Source organism: Pelmatolapia mariae, linkage group LG10_11, assembly GCF_036321145.2.
Source record: "Pelmatolapia mariae isolate MD_Pm_ZW linkage group LG10_11, Pm_UMD_F_2, whole genome shotgun sequence".
Taxonomy (NCBI): Eukaryota; Metazoa; Chordata; class Actinopteri; order Cichliformes; family Cichlidae; genus Pelmatolapia; species Pelmatolapia mariae.
In genome coordinates, this window is record NC_086236.1 from 28,434,342 (window position 1) to 28,454,399 (window position 20,058).

The 20,058-nt window shown below is 38.1% G+C and overlaps 1 protein-coding gene across 2 annotated transcripts in view; it reads left to right on the plus strand.

The window, feature by feature from the left end:
- alcama (activated leukocyte cell adhesion molecule a) overlaps window positions 1-20,058 on the plus strand; it is a 78,770-nt gene that overhangs the window by 11,655 nt on the left and 47,057 nt on the right. For both annotated transcript variants that reach the window (XM_063487878.1, XM_063487879.1), the window contains exons 2-6: window positions 4,343-4,449; window positions 5,360-5,579; window positions 9,014-9,078; window positions 12,415-12,502; window positions 12,899-13,069. In XM_063487878.1, coding sequence (XP_063343948.1) covers window positions 4,343-4,449; window positions 5,360-5,579; window positions 9,014-9,078; window positions 12,415-12,502; window positions 12,899-13,069 — 651 coding nt within the window. The remainder of the gene's footprint in view (window positions 1-4,342; window positions 4,450-5,359; window positions 5,580-9,013; window positions 9,079-12,414; window positions 12,503-12,898; window positions 13,070-20,058) is intronic.

Below are 20,058 nucleotides of genomic sequence, written 5' to 3' on the forward strand. Positions count from 1 at the left end.
AAACAAGCTAACTTTTTTTCCACTCGATAAAAGTTAACGTGAGGGTTCTCAGTGGTCAGGAACAAATGTAATCGCATGGCAGGATGCTGTAAACAGACCAAACTTCAGCCAGGAGAACAACTGAGATAATCCATCCACAATACGAGGTTAGTTATTCATATACTGCTGCATGGGCTGTGCTGTAGTTACATCGTAAGGTTTTAAAAACTGAGCTTAAATAAATGATTAGCGGTAATAAAAGCCGAGGGAGGTCAACAGTGATCACTGACTGTTTTAGGAGCTTTTTGAGATTAAATAGAAGAAAATACAAAACATTAAACATGTTAACAACACAAAAGCCATATTAAACGCAGACTACTTTAGGCCCGGAAGTAGGATTCGTCACGTCATCACTTAACGACCGGATAAGGAGATGTCACTTCTCACACACATCACCATGGCAACCATATCATGTCCTGTGGTCAGGCCTGTAGAGAGAGAGAAGGGACCATTCACTAACACCTGATTTATTGATTAAAAATAGTCCTAAAACCGATTAACACTGACTACAAGCTAACTCTGGTACTGATGTTGATGTGTTTTAGAGAAAAGTTGTTGAGTTTGTTTTTTTTTGTTTTTCCGGGGGGGGGGGGGGGGGACGCCATAATTTAGGAACCACAAAAGTAAAAGTTCAGTGTCGACATGGGAAGAACAAGGAAGTAGTTGTGAATGTCGCTGACCAAATAGTCAGAAACAGATTTCATCATGGTGGCCCGAAGACCCAACGTCCTCTAGTGGGCCCTGTGTTCACTGCCCAGCATTGCTCAGCATTGCTTAGAAAACTAGAATTGCCAGGTCCACCACTGGTGCCATGTAATATGCACACTAACATGTATAAGGAGGAAGGACATCTGCAGGTCACATTGTCTTAGTTTTTAATTGGTTTACTTGCCTGTTGGACATGTTTCGGACCTTAGAAAACAAGTTCTTGTACTGGGCATTATTTTTTGTCTAATTAAATGAATTGTAAATAATGAAGGGCATTTTGAACAAGAGGATATTCTGTTTCTCTCCAGACATGCTGGTGCCTCAACAGCCTGCTGAGTCTACAGAAGGCCATTTTCACATATAGAATTAATTAGCCTAAATTCCCAAGGGCACTTGTCTTTCCATCCCTCTGTGCTTCTCTAGGGCATCACATCTAGGATTAACCATGGGCCAGCATGCAGTTGATCGAGAAGTTTATATAATTTTAACTTTGATTTTATATATGGTCTTCCGAAAGACAGAGGGATATGTCACATTTTAGGTTTTTTAAAAGGAAAAGGAAATTAGTTCTTTATTAAAACGGATGGTATTTTTTTTCTTTCAGATGAATAGAAATGTGTTTTGTTTGTTTTTAATTTTTAAATCAAAGACTTGGGCTTGGATTCACGCTGCTCTGAACACTGCAGCCTGTGGTATTCACATTCCAAGTTGGCGACATGAGGAAAATCTAATATCACAATATTTTTTGGCTACATCACAATACATGATATATATCACAATATGTTTAAATAACCTCCAAAAACAAATGTTTTTTTGGCCATTTACTGCCTAAAATTGAGCTGGTATACTCATTCAAATCGACCCCTCAGTGTTTTGTTTTGTTTTTTACAAATGACTGTACTGTCAACAGTATGTTTCTTCCTGTGGTCAACACTAGACCTTTACCAGCAAACGATCACAGCAACAAAAAAGGACATGAAGCAAGAATTCACCACGGTGTACCAGGTAGAAAATTTTCCATTTGGGAGGGGGAAATTAATGATGCATTTGCAGAGTTTGGGAGAAAAAGCATTCACAGTGAATTGCATGCAGACAGATTAATATTGCCATGGCAATTTATACTCAATGGTTACGATAAAGCCATTTTAGCCATCGTATATGGAAAAACTCGTGATACAGTATATTCGATATACCGCTCACCCCTAAGTCCAAGACCTTAAAGAGTATTGAGATTTGGAAGTTGCAAGAGTTAGCATGAACATAGTCACTTATATATCAAGTTTGCATCAGAGAAATTTTCAATGCCTTCAATGTCTTCCTATCACCAACTCTGCTGTGGTTGTGTAAGATGTAGTCAGAGTTTCTAGCAAATGCTTTGTTCATTGCAGATGTGCCGGAGTCTAATCGGAAAACCTAATTTGTGAACTTGGGCCCATTGTCAGTGACAACTTTATCTGGTATTCAGTGTATTGCATACATTCTCTGGAGTGCGTCAGTAGTGACTGGAGCTGTAAATACCTGAAGTGCAAGACTACTTGGGGCTCCTTTTTTTTAAATCAATGTAGACAACCAGTGGATAGAGGCAGTTAAAACAAGGCAAGTCCCCTGGACTGGATTGGACTGGGCGTTTTAAACAGAGAGACCATCTAGACTTCCTGTTTTGTAGGACTACGCGATATGACCAAAATTATATAGTGCAATTCCTACAAATTTAGTGAATAGTTTATATCATCACCACATCAAAAGTACTATTTCTTTTTTTTTACATTTAGATTAGATTAACAAATATGGACCTTACATGGTGTTATTCCGTAGTGACACACACTGGATGACTCACACAATCACACATAAGCTTCCCTGATGCCTCCAGCCATCATTACTGCTCCTGTATGGCGGCTTGCAAACATCGACTGCAGAGTGTCCAGTCTCTCAAGTGCACGGTTAAGCTAATATAGGCTTGCGATGTTCAGCTCATCCACAAAACTGTTGTTGCAGCGTTGTCTACATATAAAATGATAATATAAATGAGGCAAATCAACTTATGTGAAGTGTTTGTGCACTTGGAGTCAATTGTTTTGCCATTGCATGAAACCATATATTTATAGATGTAACTTGTAATAGCCATGATTATTTTTCTGTGAGTCTTTATTACATGGTGTACCATGGGGAAAAGCCTGTTCTAATGTTTGAGTCTTCTCAAAACTCTGTCTGTACTCTTTAATGTGATTCTTGTGTAAGTGGTAAAGAAGGTTTGTTGTGTTTGTGTCTGTGGTGGGGACCATTTTCTTGTATAATTTGTGCAGTTTTCTCCTCCATGTCACACTTTTCATAACTGAATCACGTCCACGCCACAGAAGTAGGCCCTCGTTTAGGAACGAGCTCCTCGATTTGTTTTGCCTGGCCTTTCTGCTGTACCGTGGTGACTATTGCAAACTGTCATCTAAAGCAATGAAAACATATTACAGTAAACCGTGTGTTTTGCGACAGCACAAAATAAACAATAGAGTATAATATAAAAAACGATAGATGTTTTGATATCGTCATGTGATATATTTCGTTATATCTCACATCTCTGTATTGAGGTGCTGGTTCCACGGATCGGCAACATCTGCACTTTATAAAGAACTCAAACAGCAACTTGCTTAGAGCCAGAATAAATTTTACACATATAGTATATAGCACATATAGTACACATATAGTATAACTTTAAACAAAGCTACATTCAACATCTATAAAACAGACTTATACACAGAAACTATACTAAACAAAGTTGTTTTGGTTTTTTTTACTCGCTACTGAGCAGGGTGAAATTCTGAATAATAACTCCACAAAGTCACTTCAAACCTTAACAAATAGCCAGGGCTGCATTAACATTTTCATCATAATAAAAAATCAAAAATGTCATTGTATGTTGTTGTTAGCCTTTCTCTTACCATTCTCACTTTCTATATTTTTGTCTAATTTCACTCAGTGATATTTGAGTGTTTGTACTCACAGTTTTTCAACATGTTTTGTTTTTAACAGTTAATATATATTTTTTGTAGAAATGCAGAATTCAGTGACAAGAAACTGGACAGGGAAACAAGCAAAATTGTCCATCCATCTTTTTCCACCAATTTTCTTACTTCCCTGACATTACACATGATCGTTGTGATATGTGTGGTATCACACATCACATTTGGAGTGCCAGGATATTGTGGTATAGTTTGACTCACTTGTTAACACCCAGACATTTTAAGACAGTTATAGTTGGGAGGAGCTGCTCACTGACCCACTGGTACATTAATGCTTCTTGTTGTTGCTGGGTTTCTTATGATCTCAGCAGTTTTTAACATCTTGGAAATGTAACACTGTTAGGGTTTGACGTGCACAAGGATTGACTGAGTCAGGGGAGAAGAGCTACATGGATATGTTCATGTACCCAGGTTTGGCTAATCAGGGTGCAAACAAGCAGTACTCAAAATGCCAACTGTTGCTGTACACATGTTACTAAGAATGTGTTGGGGTTTTTTTCTTTTTTTTTTCAGTTAAATGGTAGATGGTAGAACTTTATATGTGCATTTATTCTAACAATTTGTGGTCTTTTGTTATGCAGTAAAGGGAACAGCAAACTTGACTACTTTGTATGGACAAACCATTGTCATGCCATGCAATGGTGGAGCTACACCACCAGAAGATCTGATGTTCATCAAGTGGAAATATGTAAGTATACACTGACATTGAGTTACTTGTGAAGTAAACAGCCAGCTGTGTGAATATCACCATGCAGCCTAAAGCTGGGCATACACTGTGCAATTTTTTTCAGTCGCATTATTCAGCTTCTGCTCAAACTGTACGATTGAATCACAGGGGTTAGAAGTTTGTGGGTCACAATGCATGGTCTCACACTATACAGCCCGGTGCTCTGATGCGACCTGTTGTAAAGGCCCACCTTTTAGCACATCCCAGCACACCCATTCACTAAACTCTGAGCCTTCCTTCCTTCATAACACGAACCGAGTGCTCACACTGTGCGTCCATAACATGAAGCTTATAACACAAAATCTGTCTCTCTCTCTCCCTCTCTGTCTTTCACTCACACAGACACACACCACCACCATCAACTTTGCTAAATTGCTAAACACTGACCAGCCAGCTGCAATGGAGCAGCAATGTCCATCCAACTCTTTTCACGGTTGTTGTGTCAAAAATTGCACAGTGTATGCCCAGCTTAAGGGAATGAATAATATAAAACTATGAGAGAGTGTCCTGTCTAGGGCAAAACTTTAGGCTTATGTCCATCATAAATCTACAGCTAGTGTCTTCAAGACTTATTTAAAGAAGTCAGATAAATATGGCTCCACTTAATCCACACTGTAATTAAAGAGATTACCTGGCAGAGATGACCTGTTGAATTTTGCATTATGAGTTAGCAGTGTACACCTCTTCTAATTAGCACATATGTGATACATTTGAACATTCTACTTGGATGAAAATGAAAGCTTAAATGCGTTGTTTAAAATTGTTCTATTTTTGTACACGTCTATATAAATACGCTTGAAGAATGAAGATTTGCACAGATTTGACAAACCCTGTCTTCTTTGTCTTATTCTTCTGTTGCCTTACACTTTAGGAAAAAGATGATGGCACACCTGGTGATTTGTTAATCAAACAGGCTCGCAGTGACCAGGCCACAGTTCAGGCCACAGATGGTTATGCTCAACGGGTCAGCATCGATAGGCACTTCAGCCTGCTCATTACCCAGGCCTCACTCAAAGACCAGAGGACTTTCACCTGCATGGTGGTGTCAGACGCCAACCTCATGGAGTATCCCGTCTCTGTTGTTGTTAACAGTAAGCTTAACTACAATCTTGAATTTGCTCCCCCCATTTAATCATTCACCAAGGCAGTCTAAACTTTATTTTTGTAAAAAAAACCCAAAAAACCAAAGCGAGCTTTTTGTAAAAGTGTGACATAATAATATTTATAATCTTTTTGCAACTTTAATTCATGTCAAATCCATGGTAATTCATGTCATTCCTTTCAAATGTCATTTATGCAACAAGAGTCTAACTGAAAGTCTTGTCTTTTTATGTTTACACTCACAGACAACTCAAACACACCTAGCCAGGTAGTCTGCCTTTACAAAAGTGAACAGGTCATTGTAACGTGCGCATTAAGTTTGGCTGTTAAAAGGGAGTTTTCCCTTCCCACTTCGCCGATGTGCTTGTTCATGGGGGATCATGTGACTCTTCAGGTGTTCTTGTTTTCTCTGCATTATTTTAGGGGCTTACCTTACAATAAAAAGCACCACAACTGCTGTTGTGATTTGGCACTATATAAATAAAACTGAAATTAATTTAATTTTTAGCACTCAATAATTAACCCAAACCAATTATATTTGTCAAGCTTACTCAGTATATTTGTATGCAGTCGGCTAGCAAACAGCTTACAGCAGCTATAAATTAGCTGTTTAAAAAGTGTTATCCACTGTGGATTTGGCACTTTTGTGGCTTATGTGCTTAAGGGAATACAGTTTGGAATCAAGATTTCTCTTCCCAAAAGTCCTGATGTATCACCAGCTTATGGGTTTTGCAAATTCAACTGTGAAACAGGGCATAAAGATGGAACAGGAGGCAAATTGCTATTGAATTATATAATATTTTATATTATATGTGATATAATATAAAATATATGTGGGTGTTAGCTCTCTGCGTTATTGTATCACTCCCTGTTCCTGTTACAATGCACAGTGGTATTTTTGTGTAGCCAATTTAAATTTAAACTTGTATGTAGCGTGTTATTTCATAGTGTAATCTTCACATGCTTTATCCAAAGTACATTCTCTGCTGATTCACTCGCTAGTTATATTCACAGTATTCATTCAGTGTGTATTTAGAGATTCGCTAGCTTAGCTTAGCGACTCGCTAGTAGCATGGCCTGTTCACCTGCTCAGTGTGTCAGATGTTTAGCTACTCCTCGGCCTCCTTTAGTAATAACAATACTTGTAATAAATGTAGCTTGTTTACAACTCTGGAGGCCAGGATAATTGAATTGGAGACCTGGCTCTGCACCTTTGAAATACCCCTAGCTACCTACGTCTGATCAAAACATTACCTACAGACTGAACCAAGATCTGCAGGGCCTTGTTGTACTGCCAATGTCAGACTTGTGGTTCTGAGAATGGGAGGCAGAGCCTTCAGCTTTCAGGCTCCTCTTTGGGGAATCAGCTCCCAGCTTGGATTTATGAGACAGACACCCTCTCTACTTTTTAAATCAGGCTTAAAATTACTGGATAAGTGACCTGATTCAGCGATAAAGCACATAGTTAGGCTGGAACGGGTCCTCCTTTAGTAATGCTGCAATAGACCTGGCTGCTTGGGGCTTCCCATGATAAACTGGGCTTTTCTTGTCCTCTCACCCCTTTGGACGCATCATGTGTTTAAACAGCACTCTGCATTTAATTAAGGAGTTTTCATTATTCTCTGGCCCTCTTCCACAGCATGTCTTTTGTCCTGTTAAAAGGGAGTTTTTACCTCCCGTTGTCTTTTTTTTTTCTTTTTTTCGCCTGTCCCGTTTGTTTTTTTGCCATCAGAATTATTGTCTAAAGGCCAAGAAAGATGCCCAACGGATTTACTTTACCAAATGGACCATCCCGGCCTTGCCGTATTGGTCTATTTGATTCACCTTTGCTTTTATTGTTTATTTTATTTTCACTGGCTACACACGGGACAGACATGACTGGGGGAAAGAAAAGGGAGAAAGAAATAGAGGTAGGGAAAGAAAAACAGTGGGGAAGAGGAATGGTGATAAAGGGCAAAAAACAAAAACCAACAAAACAAACAGACAAAAAATACATATATCAATCACCTGGATCACCTGTTGAGAAAGAAAAAAGAGAAAACAAGCAAAAAAAAGAGAGCAATATAATAAACAACATCATCGCGATAATCTATGTGAATATAAAAATAAATACTAAATATTGAATATTATTGTGCAGCACATAAGATCGACAGCGCACAGTGTGCTTTGAGGTAGGAGCCAAAAAGCGTGTAGTTTGTGTCTTTGAGCACCCGTGTGTACACCTGTGAGCATGACAGCACCTGTCACCTGTGAGCATGTATTCAAAAGGTTCCTTCATGTAATGATCTGCTAGAGGGTGTGGGGAGCCATAGCCCCGTCCCCCTGAAGCAGGTATGGAGGAGATCCAGGCTCCAGACATCCAGAGACCCTCAGAGCACAAGAGACCAAGGAAGACCAACGGAGGGGCAACCGTGCCACTCTCCCGGAAAGAGTTGAGGAGAGCCCCAGATGAGGGGTCACTCAGCAGCCGTGGAGCAGAAGCCAGGGGGGTCTGCAGTGACGTACCCGTGAGCTCCGCCTGCAGCCAGCTGTGCCAGAGTGACCGAGCCCCAGGCCCAGAGGCCGAGGGCACCCCACCCCGCGAAGGGGCCCTTGCGAGCCCCAGGCTCCAGGCCCCGACAAGCAGCCACCAGGAGAGAGCCGGTGTGTACCTGGACGCCCATCCCCGGACACCAAGAACCACCAATGCACCGATGTCTGAGGGCGTCTGCCACTGGCTGGGGGAGTGGTGGGGGGAGATAGGCCTTCATACCTCGGAGGGCCTGAGATGTCCCTAGAGAGGTGGCGTCTGATACCCGACCTGACATATAGACACAGACAAACAGGCACACACAGATACAAACATCCATTCCCACCCTCATGCTCTCATATGCAAGTACTCAGCACTCACCCAACGTGAAGACAGACATAAATAGACACTGTACACACAATCACACTCCCCAAGCGTACTGTATACCCCAGGTCTAGGTACCCTTGCCCCTAGATGGGGAAACTGCACCCAGACCCAGGTAGTGTTACCCTCTTCCCTGGGCTGGAGAGAAGCAGACCGCCCAACTCCGTAGCAGCAGGGAGGCCCCACATTCCAGACCCCAATCGGACGGCCAACTCCTCCTCCCAGCCCCCCCGCCCCAACAGGCAACAGAGAAGGGGGGGGGGGGGGGGGGTGAAGACTCCAAACCTCCCTCCGCCCGCTCATATGTAGTGTTGATGCATGTGTGTTCTAAGGTGCATTTAAAACCTACCTCCCGTTGTCACCAAATTGTTTGCTCATTAGTGGTCGTCTGATTGTTGGGGTTTTTCTGTATTATTTTAGGGTCTTTACTTTACAATATTAAGTGCCTTGAGGCAACTTTTGTTGTAATTTGGTGCAATCTAAAAATTGAATTTAATTCCAAACCTTGATTTTGTCCTTTTGTGTTTGCAGAGAAGCCATCATCAGTGCAGATTATGGACAAAAGTGAATTATTACAGAAAGACAAATTAACAGCGGTAAGTCTCAGTGTTTGTCCATCAGATGTGTCAAGTTGTTCCATGATGCAACGTAATTGTGTATACAGAAATGTTTGCAAAATATAGTTATGTAGTATTAGGTGAGAGAAAGCGAGAGAGAGAGATTTAGTGGTGGAGAATGCAGAAAGCATGACCTTGTTCTTATAGCATTTTCATTAGCTCACAAAAGTCAGTCTATGTCTGTTTTGCCATGCAGGTGACTGTAATGAAGGCAGGTTTTGTTGTTGACAGTCACTGTCAGACTGCTCCTTCTGAAGGCCACGTCTAATTTTTTCAGAATGTGGTTTTTACTTTACTTGTGAAAGTACTAAGAGCTTCCTTCAGCATTATACATGAAATAGTATCAGCTTAGAGAATTTTGTCTTAACAGTACTGGATCCACAGTTTAACTGCTGCTTTTACTGACAAGTTGTCTTTGTGGTTTATACTAGGCTGAAAAGAAGCTTTATAACATCTAAAGCATATTATACAGTAACCAATGGCATCATTGTAACATTGTATGTGTAAAATTACATTGTCTGTCTTTACAACAGAGACCTTTCATAAGATTTCTTTTTTTAATTTGAAGCAACTTGTTGCTTTCTTTATCTCTAGGCCAGAATGTGCCTGCTCCACTCACCTCCGCAAAACCATGTTTCACAGAAACTTGTATTCATACACACTGTTACAGCACAGGAAGCAGCTGCCGTATTCTCCTGAACAATAGCTGTCGTGACTTAGGCTACGTTCACACTGCAGGCAAAAGTGCATCAAATCCGATTTTTTTTGACCCTATGCGACCCATATCCGATCATGGTATGACAGTGTGAACGGCACAAATCTGATATTTTCAAATCCAATCTGGGTCACTTTCGTGTGTGGTACTGAATCCAATACATATCCGATGTTTTAGAAAGCGACTGCTGTTTGAACGGTCATGTCGCATTAAATCCGTCTTTTACGTCACTGACACAAGACAGACGCCAATTATCAGCGCTGGAGAAGCGCCCGAGAAGACATCGCGAACGCTTCCTGGCCATCCAGTGTAGATGTCAGTGAAACTGTTGGGAAGACAACATTAGAGAAACGTGAACATTTTATTTGTACTGTATAATCTGCAGATTCTGACAGAAATCTACAACTATCTTTTGAAGCACTGCTCCTCTAAAACAGCAATAAGGATAATTATTAGGTTATCTACATTATTATGTAAATAACAAAATAACTTAAAGCAAAAATTGGGAAACGTAAAGTCCGAAGTCTTTATATTAAGGGCCATCAGTCAAACAATATTGTTTGCTCTGGGTCTAAACAGAGCGCGTTGTGTGTGACATCTTCTTTTGCGCATGTGGGCCGCTTTGAGCGTTCACACTAGAGAGCGTTTGCTGTCGCATTTTATTTGTAGTGTGAACAAGCAGACAAAAAAAATCGGATTTGATCAAAAAATCGGAATTGAGCATTGACACCTGCAGTGTGAACGTAGCCTTAGACAGTACAGCTACATAAGGACTGGTATAAGAGGACTATAGTCAAAACCAGAAGCGAAGACTTTGTAGAGTGGGTTTTTTTTGTTTGTTTGTTTGTTTGGTGTTTTTGCAAGTTTTAACAGTTTTAACTGTTTCAACATCTCCCTCTGCTTATCTGTATATTCCTGAGCTCCTGTGCTGTATTATCATTAAAATGGTAGTAAAAACCAAAACAATTGTATACTCCTGTCTTCAGCCCAGCTGCGGAGGCCGGAGCACAACATGCCAGGTTAAAAACTCGAGATGTGCACAATCAGCCAACACACCACAAAGATTGTGTTGTGCGACACATGAGACATCAAAATCGGTGTGCAAAGTTTCATGCTACCATCTGCACCTACCCTGCAATGAACACCCCGTTCTGCAGGCATTAAGTAGTAATTGTTTTTAAGCTGAGATGAGGAAACTTTCATAGCAGATAGTATAAACAAGTGAAGTAGGGAAAAAAAAAGAAATTCCAAGCAGTGTTGAATGTGTACGTTACATAAGATGTGACTAATGAAAGGAAAATAAACTGAAGGAAAAATAATAAAAAATAAGAAAGATGGAAAACTTGGCCCCTACAATCACACTTTCTGTTGGATATGTATGCTGCATTTTGCTGGTATAGCTTTGGTCCACTTGTCCTTGAAGAGGAAGGGTCACTGTAGCTCAGATATTTTTGCTTATCTAGATAACGTGTAACTTCTAGAAGTTATGTAGTTAGAAGTTAGATGTTATCTTGAACTTAACCATGTTCTACTTTTAGCTTCGACTACCATGATCGCAACAGTAGGAAAGAAATATATTTTGGAATAATGTCTTTTATGCTTTAAGTAGTGTTCTAAAGACCCAAGTAAATAATTAAATGATGGTTTGATTTACTAAGGGAGAAACACTACCCAAACCTAACTGCCACTCGGCCCTCATTAAATCGTGAATAAACTACGATTAACCACAGTTTTTGTTTTGTTTTTTAAAAGCTGAGTTCAGTTGTACTAGTCATACCCAGGCCTGATTTTTTTTTTTTTCAAACCAGTTGCATCAAGAAATCGCTTAAGTAGCAACTTACAACTTTTCTGACAAATTTAAGTAGATTAAAAGATCAATCTCAATCCAAAGAAACCTCTGATAACAAAGTTATTAACATTTACCAGTTTGGAAAGGGTTACAAAGCCATTTCTAAAGCTTTGCGACTCCATTAAACCACAGAGATTATTATTCACAATGGGGAAACCTAGAACATTGGTGAATCTTCCCAGGAGTGGCTGTGTGATGAATCACATCCACTCCTAAGAAGTCAGAAAGATCAATCAGTGAGTCCAAGTAAATGTCAGCAGTTGTTAAAATTGCTGTACTTGACATATGACATATCTGTGGGATGTTTGTGATCACCCTGTTGTGTTTGTACCAGCTACAAATTATTTTTCCAGGCCAAAGATCTTCTAAATAAGTGCAATGCAATTTCCTCTGCAGCTTGTGCGTTATCTGCTTTATGTGCATTTGTGAATTACACCTGGAATAAAACCAAGTATCTCTGATTTGTTGCCGCCTTTTTCGGAGATGCCACAGTGTCCGGGGTTGAAAACACTGACAATGCAACACTATAAGCAAGATAATCGACCTCTGTGAGAGTGAAGATTGGGTAGCTGTTCTGTGTTGATTTGAGACACGGCATTGAAAAAGATAACAATGGAGGAATTCACTGCCCTGAATTTAGTTATGGCAGTTTCAGAAAGATCATCACTGTGTAAGGATCTAAAACATTTAAGTGTGACAAAAATGCAAGTTGGTGTATAATTGTTTATGTTTTGTTTTCTTTCATTTTTAGGTTGGAACATGTGTTGTGGCAGAAGCAAACCCTGCAGCCACTATCAAGTGGAAAAAAAATGGACAACTTTTGAAAGATGATCAAAAATGTAATGCATTTGTTCCCTTACGGTCACCTGTAAACTATCCAGTCACACTGGGGAAGTTGCTGTCATAGAGATCCCTCTAGAGGGCATTATATTTATTCAAGAGAATAGCTAAAACGATATATGATAAAATTCATTGCTTACTTGTCAGAAGGAACACAGTAATACATTATAATTATTACATAAATGTTACATAATTTCCTTAGGGATCAATAAAGTATTCTGATTATGATTAATAGGAAAGTCTTTGACTTTCATTGTCTAAATTGAAGCAATGTTGGAATAGTAACAGCTGACGAAATCTGTGTGTCTTTGACTGTTTGTCTGTCTGTCTGTCTGTCTGTCTGTCTGTGTGGGTATGTACATGTGTCTGGTGTGGTTGTCATCTTGCCTTTCCAGCTGTTGTGATCACTAACCACTTGAAGCTGGATCCTGACACAGGCCTATCCACCGTGCTCTCCACCCTCCAATATGCAGCCACCAAAGAGGATGCTGATGCAATCTTTGCCTGTGAAGCCACACACACACTGATTAAGCAGGAGACTGAGCTGGAACCTTTTCCCATTCACTGTGAGTGGAAGGCAGTGCTGACATCAGTCTGTATCACTGTACTACAGCTATATGAAATCTGTTTTTTCCATCTTCTCATATAGAGCTACATTGCCACAAAGTAATTTTAATACTTGTATGCTTAAGGTTTTTAGGGAATAAATGGCTAAAATGCTTTCATTGCTGTTAGATAAGATCCAATGAAAATGTTGGAAGAAAGTCCATAGTGTGTAAAACTGCATGCTTCAACTCATGCACCATGTTTTTTAAGAGATTCCCTTCATAGGTGTGGAACAGGGGCTCTCTCACTGCAGCAGATAAATTTTAAAATCTGACAAGAAGAAATGTAAAATTCTTTGCATTTCAGGGACGTTTTCTGTCTTAATATATTTTTTTATTATATACACTACCAGTCAAAAGTTTTAGAACACCCCAATTTTTTCCAGTTATTTATCACAATGCAAGTCGATCAAGTCCAATGAATAGCTTGAAATGGTACAAAGGTAAGTAGAGAACTGCCAGAGGATAAAAAAGTACATTATTTATTATTTAAAATAATAGTTATATAATAGTATAATATAATGTAATAGTGGTCGTAGTAAGCAAGTCTCAGTTTCAACTGTGAAGAGAAGACTTCGAGCTGCAGGTTTGACTGGACGAGTTACAGCAAGAAAGCCATTGCTAAGACATCAGAATAAGACAAAGAGGCTTGCCTGAGCCATGAAACACCACCATTGGACTACTGAAGACTGGAAGAAGGTATTATGGACCGATGAATTAAAATTTCAAATCTTCGGTTCATCATGCAGGATCTTTGTACGCCTTCAAATAGATGAAAGGATGGTTCCACAGTGTGTGGCATAAACTGTCAAACATGGAGAAGGAAGTGTGATGGTCTGGGGCTGTTTTCCTGGATCCAGGTTCAGTGACTTGTACAGAGTGAGAGGCACCCTGAACCAAAACCGCTACCACAGCATTCTGCAGTGCCATGAAATACCCTCTGGTATGCACCTAGTTGGTCAGCGGTTCATCCTACAGCAAGATAATGACCCAAAACTTAAGTCCAAGCTATGCCAGAACTACCTCAGGAAAAGCTTGAAAACATGGAGTGACCAGCACAGTCTCCAGACTTAAACCCCATCAAGCTAGTTTGGGATGAACTGGACAGAAGTGTGAAAGCACAGCAACCTACAAGTGCCACACATTTATGGGAACGTCTGCAACAGATATGGAAAGAACTTTCTGAAGAATATTTGATTCTATTGTAGAAAGAATGCCACTGGTCTTTTCAGCTGTTATATGTGCCAAAGGTGGCTACTTTTATGAGTCCAAAGTTAGAATACATTTTGGTCTATAAATTGATTCCATGATTTCTTTTTCTACTGAAATTGCTTATTAAGTGTGCCTATGCCAAGAGGCACACTTATTACTATTCGTCGGATTTATTATTATTATTAAGTGTGCCTATGCCAAGAGGCACACATATTACTATTCGTTGGATTTATTATTATGTGTGCCTATGCCAAGAGGCACACATATTACTATTGCTCGGATTTATTATTATGTGTGCCTATGCCAAGAGGCACACATATTACTATTCCTCGGATTTATTATTATGTGTGCCTATGCCAAGAGGCACACATATTACTATTCCTCGGATTTATTATTATGTGTGCCTATGCCAAGAGGCACACATATTACTATTCCTCGGATTTATTATTATGTGTGCCTATGCCAAGAGGCACACATATTACTATTCGTCGGATTTATTATTATTATGTGTGCCTATGCCAAGAGGCACACATATTACTATTCGTCGGATTTATTATTATTATTATTATTATGTGTGCCTATGCCAAGAGGCACACATATTACTATTCGTCGGATTTATTATTATTATTGTGTGGATGCCCTAAAAGGGCTTCCACACTATTGAGATCCTGTTTCTCTTTCTTCTTTATTATTGTGTGGATGCCCTCAAAGGGCTTCCACACTATTGAGTTCCTGTTTCTCTTTATTCTTTATACTTTATTCTGGTTGCTTCCGTACGTTTTTTGCCGTTTAACTACTTCCTCAGTTTTCAGCCGATTTTCTCAGTTCAAACTCTAAACTGTTCTGCTATTTCTGCTAATGTGTGCTATGACTTTTGGTGTTTATTACTATTATACTTTTTAAAATATTACACTTTTTTCCTTTTTTTTGTCCCATTGAAATGAATGGAAATCTTCAGAAATTCTGCTAAAACTTGCTTGTTTTTGAAACTTAACTACTTCCTCATACTTTCACCTAGAAACTCCATTCAAACTTTAAAATGTTCTCAGATTATGGGGCTATTGCTGTATGATTCAGCTTTTTCAGATCTTGTACCGTTTTAATCTTATACCTCTTTAAGTTTTCAGTTGCAAAATTGTGATTTTTCAGAAAATACATGCGTTGTTATGGTTGCTATGCAATTAACTCAGAGTGTGCACTTGTCCTTTCTGAATTTTCTCTTCATGTCTGAACAACTTCTTGCTACTCGCTCAATTTCCACTCAACCCCCCACAAATTTTACATCAAAACGTAGGTACTAGATTTTTTGCAAATCTCCTCAAAGTAACATAAAGTCTCAAAACTCTCTATAGAAACTCAATGGAGAGTTTCTTCAAAATCAGCGCTGGAATTCTCTAATGAGAGGCATTTTCAAATCGTCATATCTCCTTAATGAAACAAAGTTGAGACATGAGGCTTGTGCCAACATATCTTCAGACATCCCTGATGCTCACAATTCAAGAATCTTTTCCTCACCTATTACCGTTTGGCCATGAATTACACTTGTTTGAGGGTAGGAAATTTGTCCCTCGCTCAGATTTCTTCAGATTTCAAACTCTGGAAATGAGGCACTTTTTTCTCTCGTCATATCTTTTTGATGGATTTCAACAGAGACGTGAAAATTTCCATGACTGTTCACCAAAGCCTGCTGTTTCTTACGGTGAAAGAATGATTTTGATGCTCCATATAGATTTAGAGTTACAAAACGTTGTTTGAGGGCAAGTCAAGGCAGTTTTGCTTTGCCTCTACTAAGTTACAGTGTATTGCAAGTCATATATCTTCAATAATTTATATTTTATCTCTGAATTATGAAGACCTGCAGATTCCCCCATCTCTTCTGAACAAAACGGTGTTAGAATGACCGTTCTAGCTCCTACGGTTAGGAAATTATAGCCATTTGTTCGAGGGGAATCCTGAATGTGAGAAATACACTGAAGAAAACCCATAGCTCTCCCTGTGTCTGTGTGTGTAAGTGCTGATTACAGCAGGTGCAGCCAATTTAGCTGACCTAGATATACCAAGCCCAGACTCTTAACAGCCACTGCTCCCTTTACTCTCTGTGTATGTGTGTGTGTTTATCAATATTTCTCCCATGTTAAAGTATTACTCCTCCATAATAGTATTTCTGCTAAATCAAAGTACTTCTACTACATCTTAGTACTTCTGGTCAATCATAGTAATTCTGGGAAATCATAGTATTTGTGCCAAATCATGGTTTTTGTGTCAAATCATGACATTTCTGATATGTTATAGTATTACTAGTAGGTGGAGGTATTTCTGTTATGTTATAGTATATGTGCTGAATATAGTATATCTGCCAAATCATAGTATTTATCCCAAATCATAGTATTTATGCAAAATTACAGTATGTCTGCTAAAAAGCAGAAATAGTACCTTTTAGCAGAAATTTCTGTCAAAAGATATTATTTATGTTAAAACATAGTATTTCTGCTAAATCATAGTATTTGTGCCAAATCATAGTATTTGTACTAAGTCATAGTACTTGTGCCAAATCGTAGTATTTGTACTCAATCATAGTATTTCTGCCATATCATCGTATTTGTGCCAAATCATGGTATTTGTTTTGCCAAATCATGGTATTTGTGCCAAATCATGTTATTTGTGCCCAATTAAAATTTCTGTTATGTTATAGTATTACTACTAAGTCGTAGAATTTCTTTTCTGTTATAGTATATCCGCTGATATGTTCCAAATCATAGTATTTATAGCAAATTATAGTATTTGTGCCCAAACATAGTATTTCTGCCAAATTGTAGTATTTGTGCAAAAACATACTGTCTGCAAAATCACACTATCTGTTATGTTATAGTATTACTACTAAGGCATAGTATTTCTACCTAATCATAGTATTCCTTCAAAATCATAGTATTACTGCAATTTCATAGTATTTGAGCGAAATCGTAGTATTCATGCAAAAACATACTATGTTTGGAAAATCACAGTATATATGTTATGTTATAGTATTACTACTAAGGCATAGTATTTCTACCTAATCATAGTATTCCTTCAAAATCATAGTATTACTGCAATTTCATAGTATTTGAGCGAAATCGTAGTATTCATGCAAAAACATACTATGTTTGGAAAATCACAGTATATATGTTATGTTATAGTATTACTACTAAGGCATAGTATTTCTACCTAATCATAGTATTCCTTCAAAATCATAGTATCACTGCAATTTCATAGTATTTGAGTGAAATCGTAGTATTTGTGCAAAAACATACTATGTTTGGAAAATCACAGTATATCTGTTATGTTAAAGTATTACTACTAAGTCACAGTACTTCTGCCAATTCGTAGTATTTGTATTTACTAAGTCCTAGTACTTGTGTCAAATCATAGTATTTGTACCCAATCATAGTATTTCTGCCATATCATTGTATTTGTGCCAAATCATGTTATTTGTGCCCAATTAAAATTTCTTTTATGTTATAGTATATCTGCTGATTATAGTATAGGTGCCAAATCATAGTATTTATAGCAAATCATAGTATTTGTGCCCAAACATAGTAATTCTGCCAAAGTGTAGTATTTGTGCAAAAACATAGAATGTCTGCAAAATCATAGTATATCTGTTATGTTATAGTATTACTACTAAGGCATAGTATTTCTACCAAATCATAGTATTCCTTCAAAATCATAGTATCACTGTAATTTCATAGTATTTGAGCGAAATCGTAGTATTCGTGCAAAAACATATTGTCTGTTAAATCACAGTATATCTGTTATGTTAAAGTATTACTACTAAGTCACAGTACTTCTGCCAATTCGTAGTATTTGTACTAAATCATGGTACTTGTGCCAAATCATAGCATTTTTTGCAAATCATAGTATTCAAACCAAAACATAGTATTTGTACGAAGTCATAGTATTTCTTCTAAATCATAGTATTTCAATCAAATCTCAGTAGTTGTGCTGAAACGCAGTATTATTGCCAAATCATAGTATTTGTACTGAAACATAGTATTTCTGCCAATAAGAGTATTTCTACTAAATCATAGTACTTGTGCCAAATCATAGTATTTCTGCCACATTGTGCTAGTTGTGCAAAAACATAGACTGTCTGCAAAATCACAGTATATCTATTATGTTATAGTATTACTACTAAGTCGTAGACTCTCTATTTTGTTATAGTATCTCTGCTGAATACAGTATATGTGCCAAATCATAGTATTTATAGCAAATCATAGTATTTGTGCTAAAACATAGTCATTCTGCCACATTATAGTATTTGTGTAAAACCAGAATGTCTGCAAAATCATCATATATCTGTTATGTTATAGTATTACTACTAAGGCATAGTATTTCTGCCAAATCATAGTATTTGTACTAAATCATAGTACTTGTGCCAAATTATAGTATTTGTACCCAATTATAGTATTTGTGCCATATCATCGCATTTGTCAGTTCAACTTATTCAACTCTTCTCAACAGCCCAACACCTCTTCTTCACCCCGTTTCAGCATAATTTTGAATTTTTTCACCCCTTTTCAGCACAAATCCCAGATTTTTCAGGTGTTTTCAACAGAAATCTCTTTTTAGCAGACATTCTGCTGATTCACCTGTTTTCAGTGCCACGTTGTACTTCTTTACCTCTTTTCAGTAGAAATTCTGCTGATTCACCTATTTTAAGCAGAATTTTCAGTCTTTCACCTCTTATCAGTACAAATCTCAGTATCTTCTGCTAATTTCAGAAGAAACCTTTTCACCTCTCCTCTTTTCAGTACAAATTTGAACTTCTTTACCCCTTTTAAGCTGAATCTTTGCCTTTCCACCTCTTTTCAGCAAAGGTTTCTGTTTTTTCACCTGTTTTCAGCAAAATTTTTCAGTTTCTTTACTGCCATACAATTTTTGCAGCGTTTCAAAGTTTTCAGTCATTTTCAGCAGACAGCTTCAGCGTTAAGGCATCCACACAGCATTTTCGCAGGAAATGCAAATTTTTCTAGTTGTGTGGATGCTGGAGGCATCCACACTATTGAGTTCCTCTTGGGACTTCCGTACACTTTTTGGCACTTAACTACTTCCACAATTTTCAGCCGATTTTCACCGTTCAAATTTTAAACTATTCTGCTATTTCTGCTAATGTGTGCTATGTCTTTTGGTATTTTTCACTATTATACTTTTTAAAATATTAAGCTTAATTTGTCCCATTGAAATGAATGGGAAACTTCTGCAATTCTGCTAAAACTTGCTTGTTTTTGAAACTTAACTACTTCCTCATATTTTCACATAGAACAACCATTCAAACTTTAAAATGTTCTCAAATTATTGGGCTATTCAGGTATAAATCAGCTTTTTCAAATCTTTTACCATTTTACTTTTATGCCTCTTAAAGTTTTCAGTTGCAAAATTGTGATTTTTCACAAAATACATGCGTTGTTATGGTTGCTATGCACTTGGCTTCCAGTGTGCCACTGAAGGTTTTGCAGTCTTCTCTTCATGTCCGAACAACTTCTTGCTACTTGCTCAATTTTCACTCAACTTCCACAAATTATACATCAAAACGTAGGTATTTTTGCTGGCTTTCCGAAAATGTCACTATCATTGTTTTGGGATTTATAGAATTTTGGCAAATCTCCTCAGACCAACACAAAGTCGCAAAACTCTCCATAGAAAGTCAATGGAGAGCTTGTTCAAAATCACCGCTTGATTTCTGTAATGAGAGGCATATTCGA